The sequence below is a fragment of the Salvelinus sp. IW2-2015 genome, linkage group LG13, assembly GCF_002910315.2.
Source record: "Salvelinus sp. IW2-2015 linkage group LG13, ASM291031v2, whole genome shotgun sequence".
Classification (NCBI taxonomy): domain Eukaryota; kingdom Metazoa; phylum Chordata; class Actinopteri; order Salmoniformes; family Salmonidae; genus Salvelinus; species Salvelinus sp. IW2-2015.
The window spans coordinates 21,261,087-21,275,915 of record NC_036853.1 but is presented as its reverse complement, the minus strand read 5'-3'; the positions used below and the strand labels follow the sequence as shown (position 1 = coordinate 21,275,915).

Genomic DNA, 14,829 nt, shown 5'->3' with positions numbered 1-14,829 from the left:
ATGATCGTTTTCCTAGATAGTTCAGCTATAAACCTGTTTATTGACTGATCTATTACTCATTTKATCTTTGCAATCCATCGAACTGCACAATCCTTCTCTTTCTTTAAAAACGGAGATGGAATTGGGTAAGCTTACACACGCAATCGTACTGTTTACTTTACTATTCATAATTTAACTAAAGAATGATTCATATGACCACCTATCAATATCTCCCCCAAAAGATATTGAGATTGAGATAACACTGTACGGCTCATTTGTACTACTATTGCAAAAACGAATTGCTTTTAGAATTTTTCGATTACTGTGTGATGACTAAATTTAGCAGAGACCTGGGGCCTTGGCCAAACTGRTGTTTGTTCGTCCCACCAGGCTAACCAGGGGAAATTAAATCTTAATCAACCAACTATCTTAATGAGAATTCGATTTGAACTTGAGAAATTTGACAAACAATCTATAGCTCTTTGGGGTGAAAAATGAGGTGTGGAGATTGACCCGGGGCTTACAAGAAGAACAGAGATGGCAATGAGAAAGAGGAATAAAAGAAAACTGTGAATGAATAGTCTCGGGCCCAATGAAAGAATGGTCCTAACAGTAAATGAAAGAAAGGACAAGTTGAGTATTTACATTAATAACAAACTAATGACAAAGAGATAACAAAATATGAGGGAAATTATTACCATGACTATGTACAGTTGTGTTTTATACAGTATAAAACACATATATTGCATGGCTCGGGCCAATCTGAACCAACATTATGTTGGTTATACACATTAAAAGTGTAGTAATGTTGAAAACAGTGAAGTGCTGATATTTAGGTTTGTGGCAGTGCAACACTGCCCACAGAGGTCAAGTCTATGCATTGCATCAATGCATCAACTCTGTCCTCAAGTACTCATTTTGCACCCTGGGAGAACTGTAGAATCTCTTCAACCACTAGTCTCATAGTCACTCCTTTCGGAACCAGAACACACTGCACAAATTAAAGTAAAGTTACTTGTCTTGTTATCTCCTTTGGGAATGAACGATTTATGCAACATACTTGTGTAACGACCCTCCCACTCTGTCTGCCAAATTCTTTCTCTTTGCTTTTGTCGGTGGGCGGAGCCGGGAGGGTCGTCAGCGAAATGGGACACACCTGGGCCCAGGTCCCAGGGATAAATACACCTTTCCCCCATACATTGAGGAGACTCTCTTCATGCAGACACACTGTTATTTTTGGTTGTGGCATTTTGAGGCTTCTTTATGTTAACTTGTTTTGGCATCTCTCAACACCCCTCATTATCACCATCTGTGCACGCATCCACTCACACTACTGACTACACATTCCATTATTACTTGGATATAGTTTACTTTATTTAATGAAAATGTTTGTCTCCCTCTTTGTTACGGGCTACGAGCCGGTGTGTAACAAGTGGGGGCTCGTCCGGGATCATAAGGTTGGATGCTAGACATTTTGGCGTATAGTATTTTGTTGCATTATGATGGGTTAATGCTAATTGGGATGCGCTTTGGTTGATATTCACTGCCTAGTCTTATAAGTGTTGGTTGCCCGATGATGTTATCAAACAGGCTTGGAAAGTATGTAAGTAGGACTAATACTTGTGTCGTTAGGCTAACTGGTATGAGTATTTTGTTTGGGAGAAAACATGAAGTCAGTGTTTGATTAACACTGTAGGTGCTATGTTTGCATCTCTTGTTAAAACTTTCTTTGATTTGCGCTGTTTGGTGCCCAGGGTTGGTTGCCTTTGTTTGGTAAACTTGCCACTGCGGTGGTTAGTTGGTTGTATGCTGCGTTAGAGAGTAACATTGGTTAGTTTCCAGGCCCCTGCCCAGGCTGGAAGCTCTTGCTCTACTCGCGGTTGGGACATCGGTCCGAGGAGGTCAGTTCAATCACCTGTGTACCTCAGTGGGAGATTCGGGTAGGGTAGTGCTATTTGCGACCCGAAGCTATAGCCTGTCTTTTCCCCTGTTAGGCCRAGCGACATGTTCCACTTTGGAATACGTTGGGCACCGCAAATCTGCACTAAGACTAGGGTTGCGTTATTGTAGGATTTGGAGAAGCTCCTGATATATCTCATCTCTCTCCTGTGGTGCCCAGTTTGATTGGTGCTTCTCTTGTTGTGGTTCGGTCTGGTGTGCTCAGCAGAGGGGCAGAGCAACATTTTTTTTTGCAGTTACTTGTGACTATGGCGTCTAATGTAGACGAGTTCATTCGCGCTCCATCAGAGGAACTGTTAGAATTATGTACTAAAGAACAGCTGTTGAATATCGCTGAACACTACTAGGTTGAAATGAGTGAAATACGTCAAAAAATGATGTTAGGTTGATATTGAAGGCCAAGCTGATGGAGATTGGCATACTCGTAGGTATCACTGGGGCAGACTCTGCTGAGGAATCGCCACCCCCCTAAGCCGTCTTCCCATTTCGCTACATTGTCCGTTCCATCTGTTAACCCTAGTAGTCTTTTTTATCAGCTGTTACAGCTAGAGCATGATCGTGTTAAGCATGGAAAGGAATTGGAACTTAAACAGGATTTGGAGCATGCTGATTGTGTTAAGCATGAAAAGGAATTTAAACAGGATTTGGAYCGTGCTAAAATCAAGCTGCAACAAGAGCAGCTAGAATTGGTTAGAGAAGGAAAGCTCTCGGGGGAGAGTTTGCTTAGGGAAGGTGACCCTGATTTAGCTAGGGGTCGCTCGTCTCTCGGTCGTGCCCCGGACACATATGATATTGTTGGAAACTTACAGCTGTTGACAAAATTTAATGAGAAGGACCCTAAGACTTATTTTCGTTGTTTGAGTCTGTTGCTGGCGCTAGGAGTTGGCCTAATTCTGATCTCACTTTAATGTTGCAGTGTGTGTTGACTGGTAAAGCGCAGGAAGCATATTCAGCTCTTGGTGTAGCCGACAGTCTCAGCTATGCTAAGGTTAAAATGGCTGTGCTACAGATTTACGAATTGGTTCCTGAGGCTTACCGCCAATGATTTAGAACTTTAAAAAGGGCTGATAAACAGACTCATATTGAGTTTGTGCGAGAGTTATCTTCACAGATTAATCGCTGGTGTTCTGCCTCTGCGGTTACGACTTTCCAGGGGCTGTGTGATCTGATTATGCTAGAGCAATTTAAGGACACAATCCCTGATCGAATAGCCACGTATATTAGCGAACGAAAAGTGAAGGCTGTCTTTGAAGCTGCGGTTTTGGCGGCTGAGTTTTGACTCACAAAAGTGGCTTTGCAGAACCCAGTAGATGTGGCCAGGGCAATAAATTGCAATGTCTGTACTGTGAGACGCCTAAGACAGCGCTACAGGGAGACAGGATGGACAGCTGATCATCCTCGCAGTGGCAGACCACGTGTAACAACACCTGCACAGGATCGGTACATCCGAACATCACACCTGCAGGACAGGTACAGGATGGCAACAATAACTGCCCGAGTTACACCAGGAACGCACAATCTCCCCATCAGTGCTCAGACTGTCTGCAATAGACTGAGAGAGGCTGGACTGAGGGCTTGTATGCCTGTTGTAAGGCAGGTCCTCACCAGACTTCACCGGCAACAACGTAGTCTATGGGCACAAACCCACCACCGCTGGACCAGACAGGACTGGCAAAAAGTGCTCTATACTGACGAGTCGCGGTTTTGTCTCACCAGGGGTGATGGTCGGATTCTCGTTAATCGTCGAAGGAATGAGCGTTACACCGAGGCCTGTACTCTGGAGTGGGATCGATATGGAGGTGGAGGGTCTGTCATGGTCTGGGGCGGTGTGTCACAGCATCATCGGACTGAGCTTGTTGTCATTGCAGGCAATCTCAACGCTGTGTGTTGCAGGCAATCTCAACGCTGTGTGTTACAGGGAAGACATCCTCCTCCCTCATGTGGTCCTCTTCCTGCAGGCTCATCCTGACATGACCCTCAAGCATGGCAATGCCATCAGCCATTCTGCTCGTTCTGTGCATGATTTCCTGCAAGACAAGAATGTCAGTGTTCTACCTTGGCCAGCGAAGAGCCCGGATCTCAATGCCATTGAGCACGTCTGGGACCTGTTGGATCGGAGGGTGAGGGCTAGGGCCATTACCCCCAGAAATGTCCGGGAACTTGCAGGTGCCTTGGTGGAAGAGTGGGGTAATATCTCACAGCAAGAACTGTCAAATCTGGTGCAGTCCACGAGGAGGAGATGCACTGCAGTACTTAATGCAGCTGGTGGCCACACCAGACACTAACTGGTACTTTTGATTTTGACCCCCCCTTTGTTCAGGGACACATTATTCAATTTCTGTTAGTCACATGTCTGTGGAACTTGTTCAGTTTATGTCTCAGTTGTTGAATCTTGTTATGTTCTGAAAATAAACCTCTCAGTGAGAGGACGTTTCTTTTTTTGCTGAGTTTAGTTGACTTTATATAATAAAAATATATCTCCACGTTGTCTCCCTTTTTGTTACAGGCTACGAGCCAGTTCGTAACACTTGCTAAGTTGCTATACTCCAAAACAGCTGTCATGACACTCTCATGGTATAGAATCATTTTGAAATCATCGATATATTTTCTCTGTTGTGTATGTATTTTAATGACTTTGGAAGTTAGAGTGGACTTCATGAAGTTATAAATTGGTTTGAGTTTATATACTTTATGGAGGTGGAAAGTACCTAGTCGAATGATGTCTTTGATGTTCCTATGTTCAGCATCAAAGAAAGTCATCTCACTGAAACTTGAATCCACTGTCTGCCTGGAGCCTGAACAAAGACACAATGACAGTGAGTTCCACTACAAACACACTTTGACGACCAGTTACCCAAGCATAAACACAAACATGAAAGAATGTCGCCGAAAAGGATAGCTGCCGTTTCTGCTATAGTGCGTGTTTTTTTTGCATAATTTTTGTACATAATGTTTCTGCCATCGTTTCCTATGACCTAAAACCGCTTCTGGACAGCTGTCACTAACCTCGATTTGATTGAAGATTTCTTCTCGAGTCGGCGACGCAGGAAATACTGCACACCCCGGACCAAGAACTAAACATCGAGACTCGGAAAAGGAAAAGGCGGCGTAAGAGAGGCCAGCATGTGGGCACCCTATCGAAACTATGTTGGCGTATAAATAATCTACCTCTATCCTCCGTTCTATTGGCGAACATACAGTACAATCACTGGAGAACAAATTGGACAAGCTCTGTTTTAAACTATTCTATCAATGGGACCTGAACTGTAATATCCTATGTTTCTCTGATTCGTGGCTGAACAAGGACATGGATAATACACATCTAGCTAGTTTTTCTATGCATCGTCAAGACCGTACAGCAGCGTCGGGTAAGGTTAGGAGGGGAGGGGTCTTTCAGCTGGTGCTCGAWATCTAATAAGGAAGTCTCAAGGTTCTGCTCGCATGAGTTAGATTCCGTCATGATAAGCTGTAGACCATAATATACTGGACAAAAATATAAATGCCKKAAAAAWATAMATTTTAGTMAMTTACAGTTCATATAAGGAAATCAGTCAATTGAAATAAATTAATTAGGCCCTAATCTTTGGATTTCACATGACTGGGAATGCAGATATGCATCTATTGGTCACAGATACCTTTTTAAAAAATGTAGYGGCGTGGATCAGAAAACCAGTCAGTATCTGATGTGACCACCCCACATCTCCTTCGCAAAGAGTGGATCAGGCTGTTGATTGTGGGCTGTGGAATGTTGTCCCACTCCTCTTCAATGGCTGTACGAAGTTGTTGGATATCGGTGGAAACTGGAATACGCTGTCATAAACGTTGGTCCAGAACATCCCAAACATGCTCAATGGGGGACATGTTTGGTGAGTATGCAGGCCATGGAGGAACTGGGACATTTTTAGCATCCAGAAATTGTGTATAGATCCTTGCGACATGGGGCCGTGCATTATCATGCTGAAACATGAGGTGATGGCGGCAGATGACAGGCACGACAATGGGCCTCAGGATCTCATCACTGTATCTCTGTGAATTCAAATTGCCWTAGATAAAATGCAATTGTATTCGTTGTCTGTAGCTTATGCCTGCCCATACCATAACCCCACCTCCACCATGTGGCACTCTGTTCACAACGTTGACATCAGCAAACCGCTCGCCCACATGACATCATACACGTGGTCTGCCAGTTGGACATACTGCCAAATTCTTTTAAATTATGTTGAAGGCAGCTTATGGTAGAGAAATTAACATTAAATTATCTGGCAACAGCTCTGGTGGACATTCCTGCAGTCAACATGCCAATTGCATGCTACCTCAACTTGAGACATCTGTGACATTGTGTTGTGTGACAAAACTGCACATTTTAGTGGTCTTTTATTGTCCCCAGCTCAAAGTGCACCTGTGTAATGATCATGCTGTTTAATCAGCTTCTTGATATGCCACACATGTCAGGTGGATTATCTTAGCGAAGGAGAAATGCTCACTAACAGGGGTGTAYACAAATGTGTGCACAAAATTTGAGAAATAATCTTTTTGTGCAGTATGGACAATTTCTGGGATATTTTATTTTAGCTCAAACATGGGACCAACACTTTACATGTTGCCTTTATATTTTTGTTCAGTGTATTTAACAAGAGAGTTTTCATCTATATTATATATCTATTTATCACCACAAATCGATGCTGGCACTAAGACCGCACTCAACAAACTGTATAGGACATAAGCAAACAATAAAATGCTCATCCATAGGAGGGGCTCCTAGTGGCCGGTGAMTTTAATGCATGGAAACTGAAATTGGTTTTACCTCATTTCTGCAAGCATGTCACATGTGCAACTAGAGGAGACTAAACTCTAGATCACATTTACTCCACACACACAAACGATTACAAAGCTCTTTCGCCCTCCATTTGGCAAATCTGACCGTAACTCTATCCTCCCACTACGACCTCCGACAAGCCATCAAACAGGCAAAGCAAAAATACAGGACTAAAAACGAATCCTACTACCCCGGCTCTGATGCTCCTCGGATGTGGCAGGGCTTGCAAACTATCACGGATTACAAAGGGAAACCCAGTTGTGAGCCTACCAGACGAGCTAAATGCCTTGTATGGCAGCTTTGAGGCAAGCATGATATAAGAGCAACAACTGTTCCGGACAACTATGTGATCACGTTCTCTGTAGCCGATGTGAGTAAGACCTTTTAAACAGGTCAACATTCACAAGAACAGACGGATTACCAGGACGCATAGTCAGAGCATGCACTGACCAATGACAAGTGTCTTCACTGACATTTTTCAACCTTTCCCTGACCCAGTCTGTTATACCTACGTGTTTTAAGCAGACCACCATAGTCCCTGTGCCCAAGAACACCAAGGTAATCTGTCTAAATGACAATAGCCCTGTAGCACTCACATCTGTAGCCATGAAACACTTTGAAAGGCTGGTCATGTCTCACATCAACACCATCATCCCAGATACCCTGGACCCACTCCAATTCACACACCGCCCCGAACAGATCCACAGATAAGGCAATTTGTATTGGACTCCACACTGCCCTCTCCCACCTGGACAAGAGGAACACATATGTGAGAATGTTGTTCATTGACTACAGCTCAGCATTCAACACCATAGTACCATCCAAGCTCATCACTAACCTAAGGACCCTGGGACTGAACATCTCCCTCTGCAACTGGATCCTGGACTTCCTGACGGGCCGCCTCCAGGTGATGAGGGTAGGCAACAACATATCAGCCACGCTGACCCTCAACACAGGGGCCCCTCAGGGTTGCGTGCTTAGTCCCTTCCTGTACTCCCTGTTGCCCCCCACGACTCCATCAACATCAAGTTTGCTGACGACACGGCGGTGGTAGCCCTGATCACCGACGATGATGAGACAGCCTGTAGGGAGGAGGTGGTGCCAGGACAACAACCTCTCCCTCAACGTCAGCAAGACAAATGAGCTGATCGTGGACTACAGYAAACAGAGGGCAAAGCACGGCCCATTCACATTGACAGGGCTGTAGTGGYGCGGGTCGAGAGCTTCAAGTTCCTCGGTGTCCACATCACTAAGGATCTATCATGGTCCACACACACCAACACAATCGTGAAGAGGGCATGACAATGCCTCTTCCCCCTCAGGAGGCTGAAAGTAATTGGCATTGGGTCCTCAGATCCTCAAAACYTTCTAKAGCTGCACCATTGAGAGCATCTTGTCTGGCTGCATCACCGCTTGGTATGTCAACTGCTTGGCATCTGACCTCAAGGCCCTATGGAGGGTAATGCGTACATCACTGGAGCCGAGCTCCCTGCCACCCAGGACCTGTATACTAGGCAGTGTCAGAGGAAGGCCTTAAAAATGGTCAAAGTCTCCAGCCACCCAAGTCATATACGGTTCTCTCTGCTACTGCACGGCAAGCAGTAACGATGCACCAAGTCTTGAACCAACAAGACCTTGAGCAGCTTCTACCCCTAAGCCATAAGACTGCTAAATAGTTAGCTAAATAGTTAACCAAATAGCTAACCGGACTATGTGCATTGACCCTTTCTGCACTAACTCTTGACTCATCACATACCCTGCTGCCACTGTTTATTATCTATCCTGTTGCCTTGTCACTTTATTCATAGTTCTATGTACATATCTYCCTCAATTACCATGTACCCCTGCACATCGARCCGGTACTAGTACCCTGTGTCTATATAGCCAAGTTATCGTTACTCATTGGGTATTTATTATTACTTTTATTATGACGTGTTATGACTTTTCTCTATTTTCTCTCTCTCTGCATTGTTGGGAAGGGCCCATAAGTAAGGATTTCACTGTTAGTCTACACCTGTTGTTTATGAAGCATGTGCCTAATAAAATGTGATTTGATTTGAAACACACAAACACACACTTCCATTCTCCAACTAACAGTATTCGTGTTGAAGACAGAAGAWTCGTTCAGGACCGGTGGCAGTGGTCGCATAATCTCAAGTTTAGATACGTACTTTTTGAAGTAAGGGACCTTTGACCATGGGTATATTTCCTTGAAGGATATGTATTGGTTGAGATTGAAGAGGGACAACAGCTGATTGGCTCCATCCACCTCCCCTGTGCTGGGGAATAGAAGGAACATTTAAATAATTTACAATGCTGGCATGTTATTTCAAAGAATTACCAATCTAGAGGCTAATAACAGAAATTGCCATTGTCTAAACAAGTTTTACATAGATATTTAATCAGATTATAAAATAAAATAGCATGCAGTTGATCCCTGTGTGAACTAACCGTGATGCCACTCCAATCTGGATCCCCTGGTCATGTAGAGAAGTGAGTACGTCCATTGTTTCTTGGTACAGTTAGATTTTCTCTCCTTGCATCCAACARCACTCCCCTGTAGGGAAAGTTGTGATATTATTAGAAATCTGCAAAGACATGGCTGAAATGTAATTTGTGTAAGAATTGGAGAGGATTTAGAGAAGAACATAGCCTAAAGCCACCACTAGCTTGCAACTCATCAATCAATTTCACGATTTTTGATCAGGAAACTCACACATTGCCTTTGAAGTGGTGGGTCCACATGGGTATCTACCCAGAAGGGCCAAAGAGTATAATCTGAGAGATGGAGGATGACAGGTACAGAAACAGACCGAAACACARGACAGTTAGCTAGACACTACTTTAGCTGTGACAGTCTTCTTTTCCTGCTCTGGTTTTAGCTAGGTATGATATTTGTCAGTGTTCTTTCTCTTTAACTTTATTGAACATAGCTAGTTAGCTARGTGGCTATCTAATGTTAGCTAGCTAGCTACAGTTAGATATACAGTGTATCTAGTTAGCTAGCTTTTCAATTTACCCAGGTCAAAACAACAAACTTTTAGACATAGCTAGCTATTTCCTGAGTTAAGAAGTTACATTTTCAATTATATATTAATGAAATGCTAATAACAATCCCCAGATTGAATCATCAAAATTGTAGGACTAGCTAGCTTACACTGTCAATTTCCAATGTGGTTGTTGTGGTCTTCTCAAATCAATTAATCACAGAAGCTTTCCCCTTGTAACATGTTGTCCTTTCTGGTGAGGGATCAAAGGCACTTGAGCAGCACACTTGAGTTTATTGCCAGCTGCATTAGAGTTGCTGATGCTACATTTGATCAAAATAAATTAAAGGACCTTGTGTGTTCCACTACCAGAGCTGGAACTGGTAGAAGACCTACCCATCAGAGATATTTAAGGAAGATAAGAACCACCCATTTAGCCATTTAATTATTACTGAGGAACTGGTTTAGAACAGCGTGTAAAATTCAAATCGTGTTACATTTGACACCGCATCTACCACATATGCATGTGTAATTGCAGGCACTGACTGAATGTGTTTCTGTGTTCCATCATGTGTCCATGACAAGGTAAAAATCTGTCGTTCTGCCACTGAGCAAGGCAGTTAACCCACTGTTCCCCGGGCACCGAAGACGTGGATGTCGATTTATGGCAGCCCCCAGCACCTCTCTGATTCAGAGGGGTTGGGTTAAATTTCGGAAGACACATTTRAGTTGAAGGCATTCCGTTTTACAACTGACTAGGTATCCCCCGTTCCCTTTAATCATTCTCCATGTGCTGTAGCTGAATAAATAGGTCGTCCTTAATGATGTTTAACCTGTTTTAATCTCAACAGGTTGGAAGAGAGATTCTGCAATAGCCAAGGAAGAGACATATCTAAATTACAGTTTGTTTGTATTTCCTCTGATTCACACAATAGATTTTCAAAACAAACAATATAAAATCAAAACGGGTGCTCTTTAAAAGAATGACTGGAAATGTACARATTCAACATTTAAACCCATCTGTTCTGGTGTTCTTCTTCATTTGATCACATTGTGCAAAACTAAGCAGTAAAAAACTTGAATAGGTGGTTAACACTTAACTAGATGCTGGAGCTACCGAAGACATTACATCAATCATTTCTTAGTTACATGTAAATCAATTATCATGGTGGTTCTCCTCCCTCTCAGATATATTTGTTCCTCTCTGTTGCTACATTTTCATTATTTTCAGATTTGTGATTGAGAAGAAGTACTCATGATTTCTAAATGAACAAGATCACTGTTTATTAAGGGATTCTATTATTTGACCATTTGAAATATACATTAAAATTGTTGACCAGATGCCACCTACTCGGTTTGCAGAAATGCTTAACTAAAGCCATGGATAAAACAGAACTGAAAGGTGTTGTGTTCGCTATAGCCTATCTCAAAGCAGTTTTTTWWAAACTTGCAGTGAGCTCTAAMGTATTGGGACAGTGACACATTTGTMGTRGTTTTGGCTCTGTACTCCAGCACTTTGGATTTGAAATTATACAATGACTATGAGGTTAAAGTGCAGACTGTCAGCTTTAATTTGTGGGTATTTCCATCACTTTTGGGTGATCCATTTAGAAATTACAGCGCTTTTTGTACATAGTCGCCCCCATTTTAGGGGACCAAAAGTATTGGGACAAATTCACTTATACGTATGTGTATTATTAAAAGTAGTCCAAAGTTTCGTTTTTGGTCCCATATTCCTACCATGCAATGATTACATCAAGCTTGTGACTTTACAAACTTGTTGAATGCATTTGCTGTTTGTTTTGGTTGTCTTTCAGATTATTTTGTGCCCAATAGAAATGGTAGCATCCACATTAATGTAGAAGTGTTTAAAAACATATTCTATTCTTATTTACAATAYAAATGACTCCAAAATGYCACAATACATTATTTACCATTTATTTCTATTGGGCACAAAATCGTTTTAAACACAACCAAAATAAACAGCAAATGCAGTTTTAAACTSTAGACACAGTGCATAAAAGTCTATWTGTAATGGTTTTTAATGTCTCTTGGCCCATCCTGTGCTTGCTTGGTAGCATTTTACAGGGGAAGCCATTACAGCTTTGTGAAGCGATCATCATCTGTGAATCCTCTGTTGTAGATGCCGTCCAGGACGTTGTCATTTTCCACTCCTTTCATCTGCCTGTCCTCTTCATCCTGTCCATCCTCCATCATCCCTTTCTCTTTCCTAGGTTAGAATGAGCCATAGTTCAATAACAAATCACAGCATTATCAACAGAGAGACAGAAGTATTGTCAAAGGGTGGACTCACCGTCTCTTTTGAAGCAGAGAGGATACGAGCAGGGCGATGATTCCAGCAAACACAGCCCCTATGACCACTCCAAACACGATGAGCCAGGGAGGGGTGTCAGGGTTGACTGGCGCTGCTAGTGTGGGGTGGATGCCCAGAAACTCCAGGGTCCTATCTGTCAGGAGGAAGGCGTTGTTGATGCGATGCCTTGACATGCTGTTGGACATAGAATGGGTTACTTTAGGTCCAATTGGTAAATCTCATCTTTTACAGGTCTCTGAATCTGTGTAAATACCACTTGCCTTGTGGTTCAGATTGTAAGCATAATATCTATTTTCTGTTTTATCCATCAGATACTCAGGTGGCTGTTTACGTTCACCTTTTTACTTCAGAGTTCAGTTCATCTACAGGTGTATACCAGGATATTTTCCTTTTAAAGTAGACCAAGAAATTACCTCACAGCTTTCTCCACATCTGCATTAGGAATAAGCATGGTGGAGTTTTCAGGTGACGTCACCACAAACCAGAAGGACACCCTCAGAGTCTGATTACACATGATAATGTTGTCGACACTGGAAAAGTCCCACAAACATCATAATGCCATAAATGCCATGTTGTCAGCATTACACCAACACACCAGGAATACATTTTTATTGACTTGAACAGAAGTCATAAAATATGCACACAGTAATGCTGGAAATTAATCTTTGCAGGAAGTGAAATAACATTATGCTGTACTACACCGTGTTTTGATTTCAGTTTAAATATATGGCACAAGTTTAGGGAACTGTAGATTTTCTTACTTGTACGTTTCTGTTTTGTAGTACCTCCTCATGGCAAAGGCCATAGTTGCTCGGAAAAGGAACATTTCATTCTCATTCCATTCATACTGCAGACAAAAAAAGGACATTTCATCACCCAGCACAATGTAGTTCTAAATGTTGTATTTAAAACTTTTCATAAAGGACCAATGATGTGAGAGAACACTTGTAAGCATAGTACSTACAGCCTGATTTCCCAAAGCAGTTTTGATGCTGATTCGCACTTTGTAGCCATTTGATGCATCTACAGACAGAATAAGACTTATCTTGATGAGTGATTCTCACCCCCGTCTTAAACACATTTGAATAATCTTTGGATTCACCATGAAACATTGAGCGTACAAGAACACACTTTTTTTTAGAGGACACAAACATGTGYGCTTGAATCACATGGGTTGATAGATAAAAATAGTCAAACAAAAAAAAGAAACAGGACAATGAAACCAACATTAAATAGGACATCCCTCACAAAGTGTTCTTCAAACCGTCCTGATAAAGAACTATCTGTACAACCATACAGTATTTACTTTGTGTCCACTCAAACATTCACTGTTGAACTAGAAACCTCTATGTAGTACATGACAATGCATAAACAACTGAACAACATCAAAGACCATTTAAATCATGAAAATACTCATTATAACCATACTCATTCACGTGAACTTCTTCCTCAAGAAAACTCTGATCAGCTGACAAGTATTGCACAGTCTCTCTCTCCCTACATTAAACTATAGATATTTGGCGAACTAGCTAAAAGAAACATGGGACACAATAAGAAGTTGTAAACATAACATTTTGTAACACTAATATAAACTAAAGAATGACAACCAACCAAACACAAAACCAATAAAACAAGTAGAAATTGTGAGGACATAAGCGTCTTCTTTAGATCAATCTGAGTAACTTACTAGGCTGGCAGAGGGTTTGTGCTAGGGCTGGTGCCCCCGCCAGGTAGAGCAGAACCAGGATCCTCACCAACATCCTCTATGGATAAGAACACAACTAAGACAGAATCTCCTGTGCTGCTGGCTCAGTCAAAGTCCCAGTGGTCAGACATTAATGAGAAGAACAAAGTCAACGATGGAACTGGAATCAAACAGGGGGTGGCCACTATGGTTTAATGGTTAAACGATGACACAGCTGCAAGCTACAACTCTCCCTGTCCAACTTTTTAAAAAGCGAACAGCCCTATAATAGTCATCCCCAGCAGTACAGTTAGCTTGCCCAGAGAGAAGAATAATACAGCTACAGTAATGTGTGGGCAGCTGTGTGGGCAGCAGTGAAAGCACTAGCTAATGTTTGTCCAAGCCTCAGAGAAGTGGAAGAGGTTTGATAGAGTGAGAGGGAGGCAGATGTCTAGAATATAAACACAGACTCAGTTCCAGTAGCAACCCCTTCCTATCATTTCCTTCTATTTTTTTAAATTTGTGTCCATGTTGGGGTGTAAGGGGTATTTGGCCAGACACAGGAATATATTTGACATTAATTAATGAAACAATATATCCTAGTTAACAAACCACGAGTAGGAAGTTTGTAGAAACTATGAACATATTTGTACTACGTTTTCTAACCAGTGGAGCTAACACCTTCAGACTTACTCTCCACCACAGGTCACAAAGAGGTCAAGAAAGATAGCGCCTCTCTTCTGGGTGTTAATAGTTAATAACTTTCATAGTGTCCTTGTATGTCCCAAATTGCATTCTATTCCCTACATAGTGCACTACTTTTGATAAGAGCCCTATAGGGCATAGTGTACCATTTGGGAAATACCCTCAGTATCTGACTTAGGAATTCTTCTACAGTGCCATGAAGGTAAACCTAGTGTAACATGACACTTTTACGATTCAGGCAATGTGTCATGATTAACCATCCACACTTCCCTGGATACATTACCTATAAATGTACATTTTTCACCAGTGAAGGTTTTTGTCAACACCATTTTTAGTTCAATAATTGATTGTTCATGAGAAACAT

The 14,829-nt window shown here is 42.1% G+C and overlaps 1 protein-coding gene and 1 pseudogene across 1 annotated transcript; both read right to left on the bottom strand.

Moving 5' to 3' along the window:
* Positions 1–892: 892 nt before the first annotated feature.
* LOC111971863 (magnesium-dependent phosphatase 1-like) lies at positions 893–11,375 on the bottom strand (annotated as a pseudogene).
* LOC111972398 (collectrin) lies at positions 10,564–13,921 on the bottom strand. The gene is made up of 6 exons (XM_023999446.2): positions 13,764–13,921; positions 13,041–13,099; positions 12,838–12,923; positions 12,490–12,606; positions 12,056–12,250; positions 10,564–11,971 (listed from the first exon to the last, which is right to left on the bottom strand). The coding sequence occupies exons 1-6, from the start codon at positions 13,834–13,836 to the stop codon at positions 11,839–11,841; spliced, it is 663 nt and encodes a 220-aa protein (XP_023855214.1). The 5' UTR covers positions 13,837–13,921; the 3' UTR covers positions 10,564–11,838.
* Between the last annotated feature and the right edge of the window lie 908 nt (positions 13,922–14,829).